Source organism: Crotalus tigris, unplaced genomic scaffold (genome assembly GCF_016545835.1).
Source record: "Crotalus tigris isolate CLP2741 ecotype Arizona unplaced genomic scaffold, ASM1654583v1 scf7180000020523.1239640, whole genome shotgun sequence".
NCBI classification, from domain to species: Eukaryota; Metazoa; Chordata; class Lepidosauria; order Squamata; family Viperidae; genus Crotalus; species Crotalus tigris.
The window spans coordinates 270,416-295,000 of NW_024098059.1; the positions used below are offsets into that span (position 1 = coordinate 270,416).

Here is a 24,585-nt window from a genome sequence, read left to right on the forward strand (position 1 = left end):
AGTATGTTTTAAGTGTGTGTCATGTATGTGTTTCACTTTGAGAGCGGGCAACTAAATTTCATTTTTGATATGTGCCGTTGTGCCCATAGTAAAAAAAAATGACAATAAAGATGATCTTATCTCATCTCATCTCATCTTATCAAAGTAGTCTAGGCTTGGTTATTGATGGACATGGGAGTAACTCCTATTTCTGAATCGACTGTGAAAAGCAAAAGTATCTCTATCATAGAGACTTCTCATCCCTGCCCAATTTCCTTGAAGAATGGTTCTGATTTTCATTCTTATACTTCCCTATTTTAACCTAATACAACAAAATCAGGATTTGGTGTTACCAATCCACCATTTACAGCTAAGTTTAGGATGAAAAGTGTAGTTCAGGATTATTAAGACACAGTTAGTGGCAGTAGATGATCAGGAAATGTGGTTTCAGGATAGCAGAGTATGAGTTACGTAGACAATCAGTTCATATGGAAACAGCAAAAGAAAGAAAAGGAAGAAATCTAACAATTCTCAAATTACAGTCGCCATTTCCCCTGATAATCTCCAGAAGGATGTGAGTTTTTATCTTTTGCCATTCTGACCTATAAGATAAAACTAGACTCTTTGCATTACGATGCCTAGATTACCTAAAACAGGGGTAGGCAACCCAAAACACTCAAAGAGCCACTTGGACCCGTTTCCCACCAAAAACAAAACACCGGGAGCCGCAAAATCCTTTTGATATCTAAAATGAAGATAACACTGCATATATCCTTTTTTACCTTTATTATAGGTGTGTGTGTGTTTGTTTGTGTGTGTGTATATATGTGTGTGTGTGTATATGTATGTATGTATACACACACACACACATACATACACATACACATACAGGTAAAAAAAGGATATATGCAGTGTTATCTTCATTTTAGATGTCAAAAGGGTCTCTCTCTCTCTCTGTCTCTCTCTCTCTCCCTCTCTATCTGCCCTTGGTCTGCCTGCCACTCCTCTTCCCCCACTCTCTTTCTTTCTCTCTCTCTCTTTCCTCTCTCTCTCTCTCTCCCTCCCTCTCTCTCTCTCTTTCTCTCTCCTATCTGCTGCTCACCTGGCAAGCTTCAAGCTGTTGTCCAACAAGCTCAGGGTAAGCAACCGCGGCTCTTTTATGACTCATGGACTTCAATTCCCAGAATTCCTGAGTCAGCCTAGCTGGGCTAGCTAGCTCTCTCCTGCCCTTCCTGCTTCCTGCTTCCTGCAGAGACGCAGCAAAGGGAGGAGCTCCGTCCAGAAAGCTTTTCAGCTCCTCGGAGAACACTGTGAGTGCAATCTTTTACACACACACACACACAGAGAGAGAGAGAGAGAGAGAGAGAGGGAAGGAAGCAGGGAAGCGCAATTGCCTCTCTCTGTCTCTGTCTCTCTCTGCAAAGGCAGAGGAGACGGAGCCACCGGGGAAGACTCAAAGAGCCGCATGCGGCTCTGGAGCCGCAGGTTGCCGACCTGTGACCTAAAAGATCTAGAATCCTATTGTGGCAATATTACTTTTTTTTAAAAGCAAAAGAACACGCTAAACCTACTAAGTTTTCTTTTCATGCATGCACATAAGACACGTTTGTAAAAATGCTAAATGTTTTTAGTAGATGCGTGCATACACTTCCTGTAGAGATGTGCGTGGAATGGAAAACAGTGTTTTTTAGAATGTGAAACACACAACTGCCTTCTAGAAGTTCTGATGAACCATGCTGGATGAGCCGTGACTAGCAGAAACAAAATTGCTGCGGTTAGGTGGAGCTTTGCGGCTCAGATTCGATAGCCCTGTTATGGAACATTTTAGCCTCCCTCTTGATGTCTTGAAGACTCCCTTTTATAATGTTCATCTAAACATTTCCATACCTGATCATCTCCTTTAATATTGCAACTATCTCGAGCTGAAGATAATGTCCCCCGGTGCCCTTCTGGGTGACACTGAGTTAATCATTTTCTTTTAGGACAACTACCTTCATATGCTTATCACCGTAGGGGTAAAATGAAGAGGAATCCTTATGCAAGTCAGTTTTTGCTCCTCACCATAGGACACAAATTAGCCAAAACCAAACCTGCAAAGAATTTGAGGGAATGTTTAAGACAAAGTTCATATGCCTCGCCCTTTCTTTCCCCTCTTGTGTTCAGTAGCTCCCAACAAGGCTTATCTCAACAGCCTGAGGAAGCCGCTAAGGGCGTGGGGGAGACAGGGGTGGCAGGGCACTGATCCTGTCTTCCCAGCACCTTCTCTCTCATGCCTCACCCGTATCTGCTTCATCATTGCCTTTTTCTTCCCTAAAGGAAACTAGTAAAATAGAAGTAAAAACGTTTCTGCCAGGAAGAATACAGTAGCAATTTGAGGCATATTCAGAACCAAATGACCTTATTTTATTCCCTCTCTGGACCAAAAATTACCTGTTTTGGTTCAGACATCAGCCACCCAAAAGCAACTGCATTGTGCACAGAACAATTTGTGCAGGAATTACTTTGCGTGTCCGTGGCTTGTGATAAAATGACATTGTGTCTTTCATCTTGTCAAATTGCTCCAGCAGGTGGCGACGTGCGAAGCTAAACCAACATCCAGTACATGCTGTTTTGCAGTAGGAGCTCTCTCCAGGGCTTCGTATTCATTTTCAGCTTTGCAAATATATTGTTTAAAAAAAAAAAAAAATCCTTACCCTGACACTATTATTTCTCATGAAAGCCAGATTGCAGTAAAGTTTAAAGGATGCTGAGGTGTTTTTGACTGTAATGAGTTTTTATTTTCTCTCTTCCCAGCAACCCCAGAGTGCAAGTTGCAGCAATTCAAGGAGGTGCTTTACAAAAATTGCTGGTTATTTTGGCTACAGATCAGTCCTTGGCAGTAAAGAAAAAGGTACGGGATGGGGGGGAGAACATGTAGAATTGAATATTTTACTAGAATGTTTATAGCCTTCTTTGCAGGAATGTAAATATCCAAGGCTGAATCATGAGGACGACTGGGCAAAAAAGTGGTAAGATTAGGTTATTAGATTATTATAATCTAATAATGTTAGATTGTTCCTAACATAATCTAATAATGTTAGATTATTCCTAACATTTAAAGGTGCTAGCACTAATCCTCAAAGGTCATGCCCTTTTGCTGATTAGTGCTAGCAAAGCTGGGCTGCAAAATCTAGATTGTCACTAGATGTCAACAGAAAAAACAAACCACTTTGCTTCTGCCTCATGGGCACCTGAAATTTGCAGCCCAGGTCTGATAGCTCAATCACTCAATAGCTTTGAAGGTCGAAGTCTTCCTTCTGTGACAATCACCGGAACATCTTGACACTTGATCTTCATACATAATTTTCAAAATAATTCTTACTGAAGAGCTTTAGTTGCTGGCAAGGCACCAATGGACCAGGATACATGGCTTTGAGCTTAGGCAATCCTTATGAAACCCTCTTTTGCTCCTGGAAGATACACGGATGTACATTTTTTAAAAAGTATTTGTTTGGTTTGGTTTGCATTCTAACCACCTCCACAGAGCACACTTATAAATATTAGACAATATTAGTATAAGAAGGAAAAGCAGTTGGTTGATTGCAACCTCTGTTTATGCATAAGGTTATCGCAATCAGTGACCAGTTGCATGTGGCAGAAAGATATAAAATGAACATTAAAAATGCATTTTATATAGTTATAAAACCCTAACACAGAAGACACTTTTCTTGTATAAAGTAATGGCAGCTATAAGGATTTTGTGACTATTTTGGAGATGATGATGATGATTTATTGAAATTGTATCCTGCCTGATTCTCTATGTTAACCTAGTCTGATAATAAGAAGCAAATAAAGTCACCCACAGACAAATGGAAGTTAGGGCATATACTGCTACAAAAAGGACACACGCGGGATCAAAGAAGCATCAAAGAAGCATGTGGGCTAGAATCTCAGGTTCTTCCAGGCAATTTCATTCAGAAAAGGGGTGAGCGTTCAAAGTTACAACGTCACTGAAAAAAACTGACTGATGACCCTTTTTTCAACACTTACGACCTTTGCAGCATCCCCATCAAAATCCAGAGGCTTGGCAATGGATTCATATTTATGACGGTGACAGTGCCCCAGGGTCATGTGTAACTTTCTGACAACAAAGTCAATGGGGAAGCCAGATTCACTTAACAACTATATTACTAACTTAACAACTGTAGTGATTTGCTTTAACAACTGTGGCAAGAAAGGTTGTAAAACGGGATGAAATTCACTTAAGAAGTGTCTCGCTTAGCAACAGAAGTGTTGGGCTCAATTGTGGTTGCACGTCGAGAACTACCATTATAGGTTGCAGAAGCCAGGGAACTGCTAGAAGACTGAAGGTGAAACCAAAAATAGAACTGACCTAAAGGGATCGTAAACTCCAATGGATCACTCCACCATCTAAGACAGTGGTTCTCAACCTTTCTAATGCCGTGACCCCATAATACAGTTCCCCATGTTGTGGTGACCCCCCAACCACTTATACATCACCGGGTACCAGGGGCGTGGTCAAAGAAAAGGGGGGGGGAAATGGCAGACAGCCTTGTTTGGCGACTCCCGTGAAATGGTCGTTCGACCCCAAATGAGGTCCCGACCCACAGGTTGAGAACCACTGATCTAAGAAGATTGCTCTGTTCAAAATGCAGCAGGCATGCAGAATAATAGCCTTTGGCATCTGGATTGGATAATATCTAAGGCTTTTAAGTCATTATATGGACGCATCTGAAACCTGTATAATATCTGAGAGATGGATTTGGCTTTAAAAAGTTTTAGGGCAATTGATAGATACTTGCCACCTTCAATAGGAAAGAAGTCCAATATGGCTTTAGTGCTCTTGTTAGCCTTATCAGAAATAGATTTAGTTGTTCATACCAGATTCCAAAGGATTAAAATACTACGCCAGGGATTTTGAAGGATGAAACCAGACATGTATTGTTATTATTTTTTTTTATCAGCTACGAATGTTTAGAGCCTCTAAATCCCTTTGAAAAGGCCCCAGGGATGATGTCTGAGGACCAGCCTGAGTTAAAAAGAGCCAGAATAAAGAAGCAGCGCTAATTCTCTATTATTCACTTTGCGGGGATGGAATTCTGTTTTTTAAGTCGAGGTGATGACAATTGAATTCATATCAGTATTGAGGAGAAAGAGAATCAGAATATAGCACTGCTAATCTTATAAAGAGAAAGCTGTGCTTTGTCTTAATGATGTCAGGGTAGGGCGGCTGAATGTGGCTTGAATGAAATTAAGCTGAGCATGCTATCCCTCAACAAACTGGTTTTTCAACGCATGCAAAAATCCTAATGCGGCCCATCCTTTCATTGGATCCTGTTTAGATTTGGGAAGATCACAACCTGCCATAATAAGGTATAGGACGTCCTCGACTTACAACAGTTCATTTAGTGAGCGTTCAAAGTTACAACGGCACTGAAAAAAGTGACTTATGACCATTTTTCACAGTTGCCACCTTTGCAGCATCCCCATGATCAGGTGATCAAAATTCAGATGCTTTGCAAACTGGTTCATACTTAACGATCAACCATTTGTCTGAAATGGTATATAGGGTTTCCTGCCCGAGCCGGGGGTTGGACTAGAAGACCTCCAAGGTCCCTTCCAACATGATGATGATGACGACGATGACTTGCAGCATCCCAGGGTCACATGATTCCCTTTTACGACCTTCTGACAAGCAAAGTCAGTGGGGGAAGCCAGATTCACTTAACCACCGGGTTACTAACTTATCAGCTGCAGTGATTCGCTTAATGACTGAGGCAAGAAAGGTTGTAAAATGGGGCAACACTGACTTAAATGTCTCATTTAGCAACAGAAATATTGGGCTCACTTGTGGCTGTCAATCGGGATCTACCTGTAGAAGAAGCCACCTCGATGAAGAAAAAGAAATAGAAATTATGTATCCAGGGGAAAATGAATAAATAGAAAGTGCTGTCTTTTATTGAGCAAAGTGAAGTTTTGCATGAAGGGTTGTTAGGTTTCCACAAAATCATCACTGGGTAAGTTTTTCAGGGACTGGAAACACCCAGTCTGCATGACGGAAAGCTCTCCGGGGCTTCATCCAAGAACGTAAGCTAAATACAAATATTGCTGGAAGCCACATTCTCCACACACCCTCATCCTCTTCCTACTGACATTTAGCCATTCTGCATTTTGCAAGGCTCTTGGACTGGCCCTACGCCGATGGATTCACACATCACTGGGCAGCGGAGGCAGTTCAGCTCCGCCGCAGAGCACATGAATTGTGAATTCAGTTGTGCTGAGCATTTGAAAGTCATCAGGTTGCCTGGCCCTGAAGTACAGCCCAATGCTTCATGCACCAAGAGGGGATGAGATGGGGTTGGGGTTTGAATGACACAGGAAAAGTGTTCTGGGAGGCAACTCTTAACGTGTATAATAATAATAATAATAATAATAATAATAATAATAATAAAGTTGGAAGGGACCTTGGAGGTTATCTAGTCGAAACCCCTGCTCAGGAAGGAAACCCTATACCATTTCAGACAAATGGCTGTCCAGTCTCTTAAAAACTTCCAGTGTTGGAGCATTCACCACTTCTGGAGGCAGGTTGTTCCACTGGTTAATTGTTCTTCTTTTTTTTTTATTGAAAGTTTTTTAAATTTTACAAAACAAATCCCCTCCCCAAACCCCCCCACCCTCCCATACCCTCCCCCACCTCCCCAAACCTCCCAAACCCTCCCCCAACCTTCCCAGAGCTGAGTACAGGCTTACCGTATTTTCCGGTGTATAAGACGACTTTCTAAAGCCTGAAAATCTTCTCAAAAGTCAGGGGTCGTCTTATACGCAGGTATATACGGTAGCTGTTCTCTGAATTTAAAACCAATCTGCCCTCTAGTGGCCAGCCCTATTTTTTTACAGAAATAAGCACTTAACAGGACAAAGCTTTCTAGCAGCAAAGGAGTTCCTATTGTACTCATCTATAAACAGAAATTCAATATTGTACTGTATTTTCTGGCATATAAGATGACTTTCTAAACCCTGAAAATCTTCTCAAAAGTTGGGGATCGTCTTATACGCCCAGTCGCCTTATACGCCGGAATATACGGTAATTAAAATTTTTCAGAAAAAGAAAAGAAAAACTTAAATCCTAAACAAATCTAAATACATTAAATTAAATAGGTTATCTTCTCTAAAAAATAATAATTGCAATCATTAAACACATTATAATATACTCTAAACATTTTCTAGTATCATACTTATATTATTATCCATCATTCTGTATAAACTCCCTCCAAAACACAAATTTAAACATTACTTTCTTTGAATATCTATACCTACAATATAAAATCTAATCTCTCCCTCTTTCTTTATCCTAGAACACAAAAATAAACATATAAACCTTCATTATACCATTAAAACTAAATACTCTTTGAATACTTAAACTAAATACTTAAACTTAAACTTATCTAAGATTTTCATTCAATCTCCATAATCTTCTCTCCTATCAAAAAAAAAACTTAAAAGACATATAAATCCTAAACAAATCTAGGTACATTTAATTAAACAAGTTATCTTCTCTTAATAATAATAATAATAATAATAATAATAATAATAATAATAATAATAAAAAACCCAATCATTAAACACATTATAATATACTCTGAACCTTTTCATATCATACTTATGTTATTATCCATCAATATTTATAAACTCCCTCCAAAACACAAATTTGAACATTACTTAAAACATTAGAATTCCCTTATACACATTTAAATCTTTACCAATAACAAATTCCATCCACAATAAACACATTCCTTATCAGTCTCTCTTGTCCATAAACCTCAAAAGAAGTGCTTTGAAAACTGCCCTTAAAGCTAACTCCAAAAAGTTTGTAAATCTTGCTTCTCCCACAGACTCAGTACTCTTTTGAATACTTAAACTAAGTAATCCTTGTCAGTCTCTCTTATCCATAAATCTCGAAAGAAGTGCTTTGAAATCTGCCCTTAAAGGTAGCTCCAAAAAGTTTATAAATCCTGCTTCTCCCACAGACTCAGGAGCCAATACTTGTGAGGCTTCCTTAAACTCCTTCTTCTGTTGCTCTTTTTCTTTACGATTATATGTTGCACGAGTTGTCCTCTGCTCCTTCATCTCGACTTGTTGAGGCCCCTCAAACTGAGATTTCCCATTTTTCATTAATATAGGCTCTTCAGACTGCAATTCTACCCTTAAAGGTTGCTCCAAAAAATTTATAAATCCTACTTCTCCCACAGATTCAGAAACCAATAGTTGTGAGGCTTCCTTAACCTTCTTCTGTTGCTCCTTTTCTTTACAGTTATATGTTGCACAGGTTATCCTCTGCTCCTCCATCTCGACTTGTTGAGGACCCTCAAACTGAGGTTTCCCAATTTTCATAAGTATAGGCTCTTCAGACTGCAATTCTACCTTCTTTTCTTCCAAAGCTTTAAACTTAATAGATGGCGATGAACATAGCCCCAGGACCGAAGTATAAAAGTCTTTTGCTTGAGAAACAGTATTAAGTCTATAACATATCCCCAGGTAATTCACCACCAGGTTAATTGTTCTAACTGTCAGGAAGTTTCTCCTTAATTCTAGGTTGCTTCTCTCCTTGATTAGTTTCCATCCGTTGCTTCTTGTCCTGCCTTCAGGTGCTTTGGAAAATAGCTTGACTCCCTCTTCTTTGTGGCAGCCCCTGAGATATTGGAACACTGCTATCATGTCCCCCCTCGTCCTTCTCTTCATTAAACTAGACATACCCAATTCCAGCAACCATTCCTTATATGCTTTAGTCTCTGGTCCCCTAATCATCTTTGTTGCTCTTCTCTGTACTCTTTCTAGAGTCTCAACATCTTTTTTACATCATGGTGACCAAAATGATGCAGTATGGCAAAGCTAAGAGAAAGATTTTTTTTTTCTTCTTGAGGCAGCAGGGTCTTCAGATGGTAAAAGTGGAGCTGGGAGAGCTGAAGGAGTTAAAAATCACAGGTTGTCCTCAATTTATGACTGTTCGCTTAACAACCATTCAAAGTTATGATGGACCTCCCCAGAGCTACTAATAACCTGTTTTTGGAGTTACGAGCACTTGCACAAACGCACGAGACACACAAAACACACACACGCAGTGGTCACATGATCACATTTTGGGCATTTGGCAACTGATTCACCTTTATGGCCATTTGCATTCTGCTTCGCTCACGTGACTGCCATTTGCAATTTCTTTTTCTCCTTTTTTTTTAACCGGTTTTCAGCATTAACTTCCAGTTTCCAACAAAAAGTGCCCATTGGCACTTAACTTAACAATGTGGCATTTACTTAACAGCCATCATAAAAATATGGTCATAACTTTGAATCTAGTCAAGCAATGTCTCAAATTGCAACAACTGCAATGACTTATGACCATAATTCCAGGCTCAATTATGCTCTTGAGTCAAAAGATTACCTGCATTAGGATAAGAGATTGAGAAGGTAAGGATGGAAAACAGCTCTGTGGATACCTTATGGCTGTTCAACATTCCTGGTCTGTTGATCAACCCCATTTTCTTGGAATAATGGTGAAAAATAATGTCTGAACTGTTTCTGCACTGGTTTGGCTTTGTCCACCCTAGGGTTGGCTTGGGGGATTGTTTTGTAGCACAAAATTCTCCTAAAATTTCCTGAATCTGGTCTATAGAATGGTAGGGCAGACTGTCTAACATCCTAATGGCAAGCCTGAATAGCTTGTTGTTGTTGTTGTTAATTGCGAAGTCATGTCCGACCCATCGCAACCCCATGGACAACGTTCCTCCAGGTCTTCCTGTCCTCTACCATCTTCTAGAGTCCATTTAAGTTCACACCTACTGCTTCAGTGACTCCATCCAGCCATCTCATTCTCTGTCGTCCCCTTCTTCTATTGCCCTCAATCTTTCCCAGCATTAGGCCCTTCTCCAGTGAGTCCTTCCTTCTCATTAGATGGCCAAAGTATTTGAGTTTCAACTTCAGGATCTGGCCTTCTAAAGAGCAGTCGGGGTTGATCTCTTCTAGGACTGACCGGTTTGAACGCCTTGCAGTCCAAGGGACTCGCAGGAGTCTTCTCCAGCACCATAGTTCAAAGGCCTCAATTCTTTGGCGCTCAGCCTTTCTTATGGTGCAACTTTCACAGCCATACATTGCAACTGGGAAAACCATGGCCTTGACTATACGCACTTTTGTTGGCAGGGTGATGTCTCTACTTTTTAGTATGCTGTCTAGATTTGCCATAGCTTTCCTCCCCAAGAGCAAGCGTCTTTTAATTTCTTGGCTGCAGTCCCCATCTGAGGTGATCTTGGAGCCCAGAAAAATAAAATCTGTCACTACCTCCATTTCTTCCCCATCTGTCACTACCTCCATTTCTTCCCCTGAATAGCTACACCTTAACAAAAACAGAAGTAGACCCCACGAGAGGCTGAGACACTTGCTTTCTGCCTCTGGCAGTCACCAAGATTTGATGTTCTCTCCAGGAACGAAGACTTGAAAAATGCTCCTGGCTGATTGATTGGGATAGAAGTTGGAATGAGAGTGAAGATTTGCTCTCCGAGCTTGTGTGGGTTGGTTAAGGGTCAGTGCTGTCTCTGAACCCTGAAGTTGGGATCTTATTGGCTCTTCAGTTGACCTCACTGCCTGGTGTACATGGTCTAGTGATTCTTCCTCAGTGTGCAGCTTCGCTATTCTTTTTGGCTGCAAGTGCTTCGAGGCCTGCTACAAACCCTAGTCTGATAAATAGGTCACTGCTCTTATGTGGGTTTGTAAAGCCATGTGGCCTGCTCTAATCAGGATCATGCTGTCAACCTTTTAACAAGGCCGCTTCTGAATATCTTTGCCTTCAGCCGTATTCAGAGCTCGGAGTTTCTCGGGATGTTTGTGCGCCACAGGCAAAAGGAACGAGACGGATATGTATGTTTGTGTATGAGCAAAATGCTTCCTGAGGAAGAATTTCGTCCATACTAAAGGAAGACCATTAGAGAACTGCGCTTGCGGAAAATGTTTATGGCACATTCCTGGATGCTTTGCTGAACAAACTGGTAATCTTACAAAATGTTCATTCAGCCTTTGTGCTAGAGGGAAGAAAGGTGGGCTGGAGAATTTGTCTCCTTTCATCTGCTCATTGCTCACTTGGCTTCAAGTGGGCCAGTTGTCAATAGTGTGTGTGTGTGTGTGTGTGTGTGTTAAAAGATTATTTTGTCTTGCTTTCAATGACTTTATGGATCATCCTTGAGCAAAGAGGCTCTGCAAGGCTTCTGTGCTTAGCAATAGCAATATCGCTTAAACTTATAAACTGCCCCATAGTACTTTACAGCACTCTCTGAGTGGTTTACAAATGTCAGCCGATTGGCCCTCAACAATCTGGATCCTCATTTTACCGACCTCGGAAGGATGGAAGGCTGAGTCAACCTTGAGCCGGTCAGGATCCAACTCCAGGCTGTGGGCAGAGTTAGCCCACAATACTGCATTCTAACCACTGCGCCACCAGAGCTCTGGTAGCAGTGTTCTTGGGCCTATTTACACACATTTGGGCTGGCTGGTTTACATTTTCTTCCTTTCTATCCTTGAATAAAGAAACAACATAGGAAGAAGATTCATTAGCCAAGACTTTGCTTGTGCCCCAGGGAGATGGCAGGATGCTTTTAATTGGCCCAGGATTCCTATTTTACATTCTCCAAGCCACTTCTGTATTGACCGCCCTCTCATTATGCTAACTTTTAGCACAAAGAAGAATTTGTATCATCCTGGTAACTCGAGCAACACCAGGTCTGGATAAGGAAACCTTTGCACCATTATGAGCTCTGGAGGACAAAGACAGGTTTCATCTATTGGTCAATTATTTGGCTGTGGCCTAGCATTTTGTGGTTTGTAAAGCATGTCTCATGATCTGGATTCAAGTGCTGCTATTTATATACCTCTAGCTCAGTGGTCCTCAACCTGTGGGTCGGGACCCCATTTGGGGTCGAACGACCATTTCACGGGGGTTGCCAAACAACGCAGTCCGCCATTTTTTTCCCCTTTTCCTTAACTGTGCTACTCTCTTTTATTCTATTGGCTTTTGAAAGCCAATAGAATAGACTCTCTTGAATAGAGTCTAATTCTATTGGCTTTCAAAAGCCAATAGGAATTGTCCAGGCTGTCTCTGCCCTGCTGAGCCCGCCAAAAGTCCCATTCTGCAAACGGTGCTGCACCAGTTGAGTAGTCCTCGACTTACGACCGGTTGGGGGTCGCGACATTAAAAAGGTTGAGAACCACTGCTCTAGCTCCTCTGTCTGCTAGCCACAAATATTCCTCTAGTCCTGTTTCTTGCTGCTTTTTTCATAAATGAGACTCCTGCATATGAATGAAATGAAGGATAGAAAGGCGGGATGTCACTTGGTGCTTTTGGTCAATTACGTTTCTCTCTGTGTGTGTGTGTGTGTGTGCGTGTGTGTGTGTGTGCGTGTGTGTGTGTATAGTAATTTCACAGATAATTAATTAAAGACAACCACATTCATAATTATTCCTCATCACCCTCCCATAATATCTGCCTGGCAAATTCAATCCTGTGGAGTTAGCATGTTCAGGTTCTTTTGACTAAAGATACCTGCCTATCCCTATTCAGGCACTGTGAAAATTGCAGTATTCCAATAGTTGAGGGGCTCCTATAAAGATGAGGAGGTCAAACTATTTTCCAAAGCACCAAAGGGCAAGACGAGAAACAGTGGATGGAAACTAACAAAGAAGAGAATCAACTAACCAAGGAGAGAATCAGCCTAGAACTAAGGAGAAAATTCCTAACAGTGAGAGCAATCAACCAATGGAACCGCTTGGCTTCAGGAGTTGTGGCTGCTCCATCACTGGAGGCTTTCAAAAAGAGACTGGGCAATCATTTGTCTGAAATGGTATAGAGTCTCCTACTTGAGCAAGAGGGTTGGACTAGAAGACCTCCAAGATCCCTTCCAATTCTATATTCCATGTTCTATATTCTACGAAGACATATTTTTCATGGGCTGGGGGTGCTAGAGGTCTTGTGACATTACAGCATGCCTTTGCCATAAAAGCCGAAGCATCACCTAAATTACAAGAAGGAATAGACTGGAGAAACAGCTCCTGAGAAGAAAAGTGCACACAGGGAAGATGTACTAAGAGAGAGGCTGGGTTCTCGTGAGCGGTGAAATCAAACCCAGGCAGTTGCATTGAATAAGCCAAAGTTGGCTGGGTTCAAACATAATGCTAATCCTTAAACCATGGTTCACAAACCATAATGGTGAAGTTCGCGCTACCAAAGGGTGTGAAGGAATTAGAGGTGACCATAGGGAAGGCATGAGAGAGCTGTTAAGAAGGGAAGGAGTGAGTTGTTAAGAGGAGGTCTTGGGGAAGATATTGCACAGTCCATCATCTGCAAGAGAAAGAAACTCAAAATTATCTCCCCTTGGTTTTGTTTAGTATAAAATGGGACAGAGAGGAACTTGTATAGGCTTTCAAGATTCTGTTGTTCTATTTTACTACAATAAAAAGCATTCCTGGAACCCTTGCCAGACTCATTTCTTGATCGGACTACCCAAGGGCTAAGAAAAATCAGACAAATCACACTTTGGCTCATCATACAATTACAATCCATAAAAATTACAACCCAGTAACCCTGACATCTGCAACCCTTAACTTTTGGGGCATCAATGATTCTGTGATTAGTGTGCCAGAAATGTATCCAAATCCGGTGTAATCTTCACTGCAGACAGCACCTTATAATCTTGATGTTCTGTTTAGCGTGCCTTACAGAGAAATGTCAAAGCCACAGCAATCATTAATGTTAATATCTAATTAATGAGGATTATTAAGCTCAAGCAAAAGGGCTGCATGTACTACTACTACTACTACTACTACTACTACTACTACTTCTACTGTTTTCATTCCCAGGTGTTTGTGCTTGAGTCAATTCTGTGATGGGAATAAAATCTTGAAAGGGCTTATCTCCGCTTGGGCGTTTGGATCACTCTGAGAGTTGATTTCTTTTCATACAGTACTTGTGTTTTCAATATTTCTGTGGATGCAATTTGTTGCCTTTCCCCTGGGGTCTTGCAAACCAGGATCTCTGTGCAGATATATTATTCTGCCGGCTTCCCAGTCTGGAGGAAAATAAATTGAAATCAGTGAATAATGAAGAGCAAAATAATTCTGCCCCCAAGAATTGTGAACATTTATCTTAAAGCCCAAATTAAAAGCCTTTGGTAGGGTGTTGGTGGTAGTATTTTATTTCAGCTATGGATCAGCAAAACGTAACATGCAAGAATTACAGCTATTCTGTTACATTATAAGAAATGAGTAAAATTTAAATCACTATTTTATCAAATTTATATGGCCACCCATCTCACCAGAAGTTAAGTCACTAGCACAGTCTCTACAATTGTGATACCTGCATTATTAAGTTTATAGAGTTAAGATTATGAAGCCGAAAGTAACTATAGTTGAGATTTATGTAATGTAAGTAAAACTATAGAGCAATAACTAAAGGCAAAAATAGAAACAACATGAATTGTAAAGCTACTACATTACTAAAGTCTGCAGGTAAACTATATTTCATATTAATATTGTAACTATAAGACTATAATCACGTAGTATAAAATAAAGTAGCATAGAAATGAATCACAATAACTTCAAAGGCTAAAGAGGTAGAAATAAGCAATTATGTGGAAATTTATGGGCATAGTCTCATTAATCTGATAGCTCTAATAACTATGAGGAATAAATTGTATTGGTATAGTAATGGGCTATACATAATGAAATAAACATCTAAAGTCCCTCATTAGCTGTGTTTATTTGTGGGTGGGGTTTACACATGATATAACAGGTTTGGTAAGTCTAAAGAAATAAAGTCATAATAATCAACTAGTAGATTGTTTTAGCAGCACCTAGATAACCTTCACTTGAGGGGCTACCTACCAATAAGATATTTTCTCTGAAGGAGGCAGAGCTGATTTGCCTTATTTTTGTCAGTTTCATGAGATACATCATTGGGGAACCTTCAGGAGCAACTTTTCAGGGGTCACAGATGAGAAAAAAAGGATTGGTTAAAATTGCATTCCTCATATTTCTTTAGGAATAGCGTCATGCAAACAAGAGTTCTGTTCATAAAAATTGGATCCCAGCCATACCCCTTCTGTTCTGCTGTGAATTCATTACATTTCTGTTCAGGCACCATCAAACATAATTGCCCAGTCCTTTGAAATAGCGCGTCCTGTCCTTGCGTCACAATGAAGCCATAACCACTTTGGTAATCATATAAAAATAATCTTTGTTACATATTGCCCCTCTGGAGTGTGGCGGTGTATTTGTAAAATAAGTAAATATTGGTGCTGTGTCAAGGCATGAGAACTGAAAGAAGTACAGAAAGGACATGCATAATGAGACCCAGAAAATGAAAAAATCATGATGATGGATGCGGGTTTGTTTGTTTTTTGTTCCTAGGCTCTTTTTGCTTTATCATCGATGCTGAGGCACTTTCCATATGCCCAGCAACAATTTCTCAAACTGGGAGGCCTTCAAGTACTCAGGAATCTTTGCACAGAGAAAGGAATGGAGATACTGTACATCCGCACTGTGACCCTTCTCTACGACTTAGTAGTAGAAAAGGTAAGAGGAGCCATTATACTTTATAGAATTAGCACATTAGGGGAGCAAGCTGAGCTGGAAGGTGAGGTTAAATATGTCATCAGTTTGGAATCATTGCATTGCCACAAGAGACCTAAGTCCAGTACACACACACACACACACACACACACACACGTTGACTCTTACCTTGCACCAGTTTAGCTTTGACTGTTGTATTAGAGGTAGCAATAATACACTCTTCGATGCTTTTGAACTCAACAAATTCTTGCATTTCGTGCATTGCCGTGAAATCTTTTCCATTGACTTTGATCTTAGTGTTGGCATTACCTATATTTGGGCTGTCCAAAGATGCCACTCTTGTGTGACCCATCTGGTTATATTTTAATAATTCTCAGGTAGATTTCATTTGGATGTTAGTCTGGACAGAGATGCATGATGGCAAGAAAGTACTTAGGAAGCTGTCTATTTGTCCAATTCCTGGTGAGAGGGCAAGCCTACCAACCTTGCTGGGAATGCTAAGTGATAGGTCATTACCAGGGTCTTTATCCCCCTTCAGCCTCCCCCATTGTTGCTTTGCTCTTTGGATAGGAGGGCAGGTAAATGGTAAAGCGTAGATAATTGCAAGTTTTTTGGTAACCACTCCTAAACGTCATTGCCCATGACCTACCTAGTTACCCATCCTGCTGCAACATCAGAAAGCAATAAAAAGACGAGGTAGATTCACATTGTAATAAATTAAACTTTTAGCCTAGGAGTCAGTGATCAAGTGAAGTGCATAATGTTTAATATTTTTTCATACTGGCAGATAGGAATGGCTACAATTGTCACAATTGCAATATCTTCTTCCTTCCAAGGAGATTGTTCTTGTTCATCAATCCAGCCAACCATTCCTTCCAAGCAGGGCATTTTGTCCTTCCCTTCTGGGCCCATTTCCCCAACATCAACTGGGCATTCTGCAGCTCCTTATCATGCTTAGTCCTCTTTAGCTTAAGGTTTGGGATTGCCGCAGGGGTCCCCCCCTTTCCCCCCCCTTTTAATGTGCACTTGAAGTCTCCTCCTTCCCTCCCTCTGTATTTTAAATGGCCTGGTATGGCCTTCTTGTGTATGGACAGATATGCACCACCCAAGGCTGCTATTTAAGGAATGATTGAGATTATTCAATAGTTCTCATTCTTTCAGGAACTCTGGAGAATCAGCCAAGATCATTAGTTCCCTATTATAGATAGGATTGTAGAAAAAGCTGACCTAAAGAAAACATTGCTGTCTAGAGAAGTCCACTTGTATCATTATATTTCAGCTACCCTGTTGTACCATCTATCCTAGAAAGTTAATCATTTGGTCCTTAGAGAGCCAGTTTGGGGAAGGGGTTAGGCACCAGGCTAGAAGCTGTGAGTGAGGGAATGAGTTCTAGTCCCCATCTTACGCATAGAACCAGCTGCGTGACTACGGGCAAATCTCTCCCTCTCCCTTCCCATCCCCATGCTTGTTCTTAACCTTTATAAAAGACAGTAACATTTAGCACACTGCATTAAACCGAATTATACATTCATCTTCTATATAAATAAAAATGTAAATGTTCGTTTGTTCAAAATCTTAAATCTCCGAAAGTTTTTCACCGATTGCTTTGAAATTTTGACACAACATTGCATTCGAATACGCGTGTGGTTTTATATACCTATATTATATAGATGTCACACGTGTGACAGGTAAAAACATGTTTTTTTAAAAAAAAAATAGGTAAAAACATGTTTTATTTGAAAAACAGCGCCATCTGTTGAACATAATCTCTATATCTGCACACACAGTGGAACAACAAAAGATATTGTATACCCACAAGCATTGTGAAATTAAACATATTACAAACGTGCGCTTTCTCTTTTCTTTCTTGAGCCACAGCAACGCGTGGCTGGGTACAGCTAGTTGTAAATAACAAACACATTATTCTCTATGTTTATAATGTCAGCATAATATGTTGATAGTCACATATAATTAGATTTTTATCCCACCCTTTTAATATACTGTACTACATAACTCAGGACAGCAACTACACCTAATACTCCTGCCTCCTGTTTTCCCACAACAACAATCCTGTGAGGTGGATTGGCATGAGAAGAGATTGAAGGGCCCAAAGTCCCATAGCGGCTTTCACGCCTAAGAGACACTTACGAGTGCACAGACTCCTAGCTTGTGGCCAGCACCTTCATCCTAACATCAAGCTGACTTTCACTAAATAATGTTCACTAAATGCATCGTTCCCCAACCTGGATACTCTTCAGATGTGTGGAATTTTAGGGCATTGATAGCAATTGCCTTCTGAAAATCTGGGAGGTCACTCAATCTAAGGCAGACATGTCAAACCCGCGACGTCACGTGATGTTGCAAGACGTATCGGGACAGTTTTGCCATTGCCGGCAATGGGGTGGGCGCGGCTTCCAGATGACGCGTCTATCCTGTGGGCTGGCAGTTTGACACCCTTGACCTAAGGGAATAAATGATGACTTCATTGGACACAGAAGGGTTGATCTTCTCTTATTAAGTTGGGCAGGTGAGATTGGGTGTGGCTCCTTCAGACAAAAGAGTTGACTTGTGTCTGTGGGGATTTTCAATCATCCAGGCCATGGTTGTCCCAAGGGAGCTTTTTTGTAAAAGGCAACTGGACGTTATTGTTTGTTTGTTTTTTTCATCTGAAAATATTTTGCTTCTCATCCAAGAAGCTGAAGAAAGCTTCTTGGATGAGAAGTGAAGCCTTTTCAAAGGGGGGGGGGAACCCCAACAAAGTCCAGATGCCTTTGGGGAAAAAAGCACCTTGTTGACTTGTTAAGCTGAATCACATATTTTTTGCTTATAGCAGTGGGGAAACCTTTTGCCCGTCTGTGGCTTTTGTATTCCAGCTTCAATAAGCCTCAGCCGAGCTTATCAATATTCAAGGAAGACAGAACCTGCGTATCCTTCAGATGTTGTTGGACTGCTGTGCCCCAATGGTTGGTACAGCGAATTGGAAAGGGGGGAGTTGAGAAGTTTTGCACAGCACCTGAACGAATGTCTTTCAACTGTGCCTTGAACCTTGTCAGAACAGCTGTCAGGCTGTGCAGGGTATAGCCCAGAGGTAGGCAACCTTGGCTCTTTTATGACTCGTGGACTTCAACTCCCAGAATTCCTGAGCCACCTATGCTGTCTCAGGAATTCTGGGAGTTGAAGTCCACGAGTCATAAAAGAGCCAAGGTTGCCTACCCCTGGTATAGCCTTATTCTTTGGTTTATCCTTTAGTCTGGGCCCAAGTTCCTTCTCTACCGGCTGTTCCTTCTTGCCCAGCATGAATGTGTGTGCCACTAAAGGCAAATTACCAACAAGGAACGTATCGCAATCAAGCTTCTCTGCTGGGACTTAAGAACAGAGATGAGCAGGGCAAGCTCCCAGCATACAACTCAGGATGATTTGACTTTCCTTCTCTCTTAAGCCGGAGAAACAATCTTCCTTAATTATAATATAGTAGTAAGGAGATGCTTGTGATTAGGATCTAATTAATGAAGTGCATAGATAGCAATTTACCCAGGAGGCAGCCAAGTGAAGCAAAGGCATGTATTTTTTAAAATATTATTATTATTATTTAGAGAATGCCCGCCCCCATTGTGTTGTGTATCTGGCTGCCGTATGCTGTGAGCAACCTTTTACTTCATCTGTGTAGCCAGATGGCTGGCTTGCAGGGCCCATGTGGGAGTTTTGCAGACAGAATCAAGTATCTTGGCTGCATCCAGATTATTTCTAGGGAGCAGAAGGAGGGAGCAACACCCTCCCCCCCCCTTTTACTACTAGTCTGACATTGGTTCCGATCTAGCAGGGGATGGCTCTACAGTGGAAAAAGTGATGGTGAATAGGGTTCCCCGTAGGATAAATGAACGAGTCTTCCTTCATCCCAATACTTAGTGCTGCTTCCCCATCCTCGTGGATGCTGCGGAATGCAAAAAAATCTCCCAAAAGACTAGACTGTAAGCAGGCTCTAATTAATTTAAACCCTTAGAAAAATATGTTCCATTTTTTTCAAGCTGGCATTTTGTGCATATATGGGAACAGATGAAGGTAAACTGTACAGTCAGATGTCCTGTTCTACCACAGCCCGGAGTATGTTAGTGACTACGGAATTTATAGTCCAAAACAGTTACTTTTTTTTTTTTAAGGTGCCTATTAGATACTTCTAAGTGGACATATGCCTCTTGCAGTGATACAGGTCATCCAAGTCTTTGGTCCAATTTTTTTGGCTTGGTCTAGTACGGCATAGCATTCCAGAAAACATGCAATTAGCAGGGAGCATAAATCAGGCTTTGTCAACCTTACCAACTTTAAGATGTGTGGACTTCAGCTCCCAGAATTCCCCAGCCAGCAAGCTGGGTTGAATATTCCACACGTCTTGAAGTTGCCAAGGTTGAGAAACACTGCTGCAAATGATGGAAAGGTGGAGAAGATCCAGCAGAGAAAATACACCAGGAAATGTTCTTCCCTTTCTGCTAGTTGGAACTAACTGGAGAAATTAGCTTGGCTAGAGAAATAGTCACCTTCCGTTTTTAGTTATTTAAATAATTTATATGGCCACCCATCTCACATCAGTGACTTTTGCTGATCAGCTCAGTGAGAACTGAGACCCTCGCATCAGAGTATGGTGTTTATGAATTAATTAACCATTTATTTATTTGATTTTTATCCCATCTTCTCTACTTTATAAATAACTCAAGGTGGCAAACGTACCGAATACTCTTTCCTCCTCGTAGTTTTCCCACAACAAAAACCCTATAAGATGTCTTGGGCTGAAAGAGAGTGAGTGACTGGCCCAAAGTCACCCAGCCGGTTTTTCAGTCCTTGCCTATGAACATCTCCTTGTGTCCATGCAAAGTTTCTGACTTGCCAGTCCCACTAGATCAGTGATGGCGAACCTTTTAGAGACCGAGTGCCCAAAACCCATCCCCACCCCGTCCCCTGCCCCACTCTGTCCCCACCCCTGCTCCACTACCCACTCTGCCCCACCCATCCATAGGGCCACCCATTGCCTCCGTGGCCCGGCGCAGCAGATCGCCCCGGTGGTCTAGCAGCACCATGGCCATGCTGCTCCACGTGGGCCGCAACCAGGAGCGATTCTGCTCCAGGGGGCTGCTGGTGAGGAGGGGGCCATGGGGGGAGGCGGGGCTGGGGTGACAGCATGCGTGTCCACAAAGATGGCTCTGAGTGCCCCCTCTGGCAGGCTGGCCTTAGGTTCACCACCACTGCACTAGATAGACCAAGGCTAGGAAATCAACTCCACAGGGAAGCTAACTATATGGAGATTGGCTATAAAAACAGAATGCTGCATCTCAACAGTTTTCTGAATCTTTAGAAAAGGACATCAGGGAGGTGATCCCAACTTCCTGCAGAGGAATCTTATATTCCTAACATCTCTATGGATAGGATTAGATGCTGAACTATAAAGCATCTCTCATGGACTGGTCTTTAGATAGATATAATCGCTTTTCATCTTTTATTATAATATTGCTGTGTATTGGCAGTGAATGGCTTCAGGCAACAGAGCGGGACGAGCAGGAAGGCGGGGCGGTTTGGGGACATTCGGTGTCTAAAAAGTTCGCCATCACTGTCCTATAGCTTCTGAAATTTGACATAGTGGCTTTTAGTTATACTGTATATATACAGATACATGTATGTGTGTACAGAGAGAGAGGGACTCCTGCCTTCCTTTTTATGCTTTTGTTGTTGTTCAATAAATCTGGCTGATTTCCTGCTTCCCATTCCCCCCTCCCCCACAATCTTGTTTGTCTTGTCAGTTTCTTCCCCAGTTTGCTTTCGTTGTCCATATACATTAGGGTGGCAAGTTGCATTTTCATAAACTGGTAATGTATTATCAGCTGAGTCTCCCAGAGCAGCCTTTGTATGAATGGGAGATTTGATTTTGCCAAATCATTTTGCAGCAAGAAGAGACCTGCGATGGTGAAGTACAGATAGTCCTTGACTTAACGACCACAATTAAGCCCCAAATGTCTATTGTTAAGCAAGACATTTGTTAAATGAATTTTGCCCCATTTCACGACCTTTCCTGCCACTTTTTGTGAAGTGAATCGCTGAAGTCGTTAAGTCAGTTACCACATTTGTTAAGTGGATCCGGCTTGCCCCATCGACTTTGCTTGTCAGACGATCGCAAAAGGTGATCACGTGAACCCGGGAACGCTGCAACCGTCATAAATGTGAACCAGTTGCCAAGTATCTGAATTTTTGATCATCTGACCATGGGGATGCCGCAGCGGTCATAAGTGTGAAAAATGGTCATAAGTCCCTTTTTTCCAGTGCCGTTGTAACCTCAAACGGTCACTAAATGAATCACTGTAAGTTGAGGACTACCTGTATTTGAGATGTTGGGTTAGGAGTGGAAAGCTTCTGCCCATGGAAGCCAAGTGGGTGACTTAGAGCCAGTTGCTCTCTTCCAGCCTGCATCATAGGGTTGTTGTTGTTTGGGGAGGGGAGGATAGTGGAAGGAGGGGGGGGAGTGCTCTGTTCACTGCCTACAGGCCTTGAGTGAAAGACTGAATCAGAATCTAATCGTGAAACATGTCACCAGCATCTCAGTGTGCCTTCCGGCATGACTCAGCAAGCATTCCTCCCATTTTGAAACCCACACAAATAGAAAGATCTTGGTGCTGACGGCAGAGGCCGATAGAATTTATTTCAGACTTCCCGCCAGTGAGTATATTTCATGGTAGAAACATCTGTCTCAGCTTAAATAATCATTTGAGGACTCTTTGTTGCAGCAGCTGCTCAAGAACGGTGGCAACGAGGGTGAAGCTCCTGAGAGAACTCAGCAGTACGGTCAAGTGAACTTGATGCCAGCCCTTGTGGAACAAGGCTGGTGCACAATCATTTCGAACCTCCTGAGGATGCCGGAGCACGACAGCCGGGAGAAGGTCCTCAAGACGGTGCACGTCCTGCTCACCTTCTGTAAGGACACTTACGCTGGGGACCCCATTCTCAGCTGGGTCCTCAGCCTCTTGCGCCAGGAATATGAAGAGCTGGCCGAGGAAGAGCGAAAGGAAGGGGACGAAGATGGCTATTTCAAGGAACTCCTGCACTCTGTAAATAGCATTGCCCAACAATTAAAGTAAAGGGGATGGTAGCCTAGCATGTCAAAGAACCTCTGTGGGATTTGGAAAGAGTTATTATGAATAAATCTATTCTACTGAGTTTTTGGTTTTGTGTCCTGCTCTCAGTGTGCAGCAAGCCCATATTCTGGGTAGTAGGAAAATGGTTGCCTTTTGTCAGTACATTTCTGTGTGTTTTGCCCTAGTCCAGTGGTTCTCAACCTGTGGGTCGGGACCCCATTTGGTGTCGAACGACCATTTCACAGGGGTCACCAAACAATGCAGTCCGCCATTTTTTTTCTCCTTTTCCTTAGCTGTGCTACTCCCTTTTATTCTATTGGCTTTTGAAAGCCAATAGAATAGACTCTCTTGAATAGAGTCTAATTCTATTGGCTTTCAAAAGCCAATAGGAATTGTCCAGGCTGTCTCTGCCCTGCTGAGCCCGCCAAAAGTCCCATTCTGCAAACGGTGCTGCACCAGTTGAGTAGTCCTCGACTTACGACCGGTTGAGTAGTCCTCGACTTACGACCGGTTGGGAGTCGCGGCATTAAAAAGGTTGAGAACCACTGCCCTAGTCGGAGATAATTGCAACGGTAAAGTTCAGGAGTTCCTGCCACTACAGTGTTAACAAAAAAGAGCCCTTTTTGGAAATTACCTTCTCAAAAAAGAATATGCCCTACGTTTTACTCAAGGTCATTCGTTGCTTGCTTGTTTTGAAAAGGCAATTTCCCTGGAAGAAGAGTTTTTAGTATATTTCACATCTGTTCAGAAATCAAAAGTGGGGTCCATTATAGCTCTGGCACTTTCCTGTACATTTTTGCAACTTTTCCTTACCTGCTTGTTCATATTGATACAATATTGCTATTCTGGAGGAATTTGTTAATCCTATAGAAATGTTACTTTTTGACCTGCTAACTCAGAAAAATGAAACCGAGTGGTGAAACCTTAGGAAAGATTCTATGCAAGGAAGTGATCTAGATATAATATTTTTTCCCGTGTAAAAATCAACGTCAGCAACAGCCAAGCACTGAAAGACAGCTTGGCTGTTATTGAGTTGCCCCAGAAGTGCAGCTTGTAAGAGAAAGTTAGTTCGTTCCCTTCTGCAGATAGTTCTCGAGTTATGACTACAGTTAAGCTCACAATTCTTAGTCATAAGTTGTGATGGTTGTACAGCGGTTCACCATGTGAGTGAACCCAATTTTATGGCCTTGTTTGCGGCAGTCATTACACGAATGTGGCATCTGTAAAGTGAACGCAGTAGTTGCTATGCAAACACATTGTCCACTATAGGCACAGCTTTTGCTTAGAAACCAGGAGTAAATGCTGGTTTCTGGCAAAAATGTCATAAATCATGGTCTGGTAACTACAGGGCACTGCAGGTGGCCATAAATATAAGTGGTAGCCAAATGCCCAAAATGCAATCACTTGTCCAGGGTTGGGGGGGGGGGGGAAATGGATGCCAGAACTTCAAAATCGGGTCATAAATATATTCCCATTTTCTGGCCCCATCATAACTTTGGATGGTCTCTAAGCAACCAGTTATACGTCAAGGACTCCCTGTAGAAGGGAGATGTGATCCAGCTGAATGGCACTCTGCACAAACCCTGCTTAAAACAATTCTGCAAAATTCCCTCCAGCTTGGAACTCTTCTTCAGAAAAGAAGCTGATGCAGAGAAACCAAAAACACCTTGGGCAGAAGTAGCTTCCATTAAAGCCACTGCTTGCTGTTAGGAATGCCTTTTTAACTGATGCAACAGCAACTCATTCTGACCGCAATCTGGGCTGGACTTGCATAGTGGGTACCCAATTTAGCTGGCATTTCCTTTGCTCTACCCTTGTCGGTATAAAATCTGGCAAATACCTCCCTGAATGCCAACGCCAACGCCAATGAAAAGTCTCTCTTCCATTTGGA

The 24,585-nt window shown here is 41.9% G+C and overlaps 1 protein-coding gene across 3 annotated transcripts in view; it reads left to right on the forward strand.

Moving 5' to 3' along the window:
* SIL1 (SIL1 nucleotide exchange factor) overlaps positions 1–22,776 on the forward strand; it is a 43,086-nt gene extending 20,310 nt beyond the window's left edge. For 2 of the 3 annotated variants that reach the window (XM_039367037.1, XM_039367035.1), the window contains exons 9-11: positions 2,773–2,869; positions 15,421–15,585; positions 22,347–22,776. In XM_039367037.1, the coding sequence (XP_039222971.1) occupies positions 2,773–2,869; positions 15,421–15,585; positions 22,347–22,697 (613 nt within the window). In that variant the 3' untranslated portion in view covers positions 22,698–22,776. The remainder of the gene's footprint in view (positions 1–2,772; positions 2,870–15,420; positions 15,586–22,346) is intronic. The other variant, XM_039367038.1, reaches the window with a different exon arrangement.
* The last annotated feature ends 1,809 nt before the right edge of the window (positions 22,777–24,585 follow it).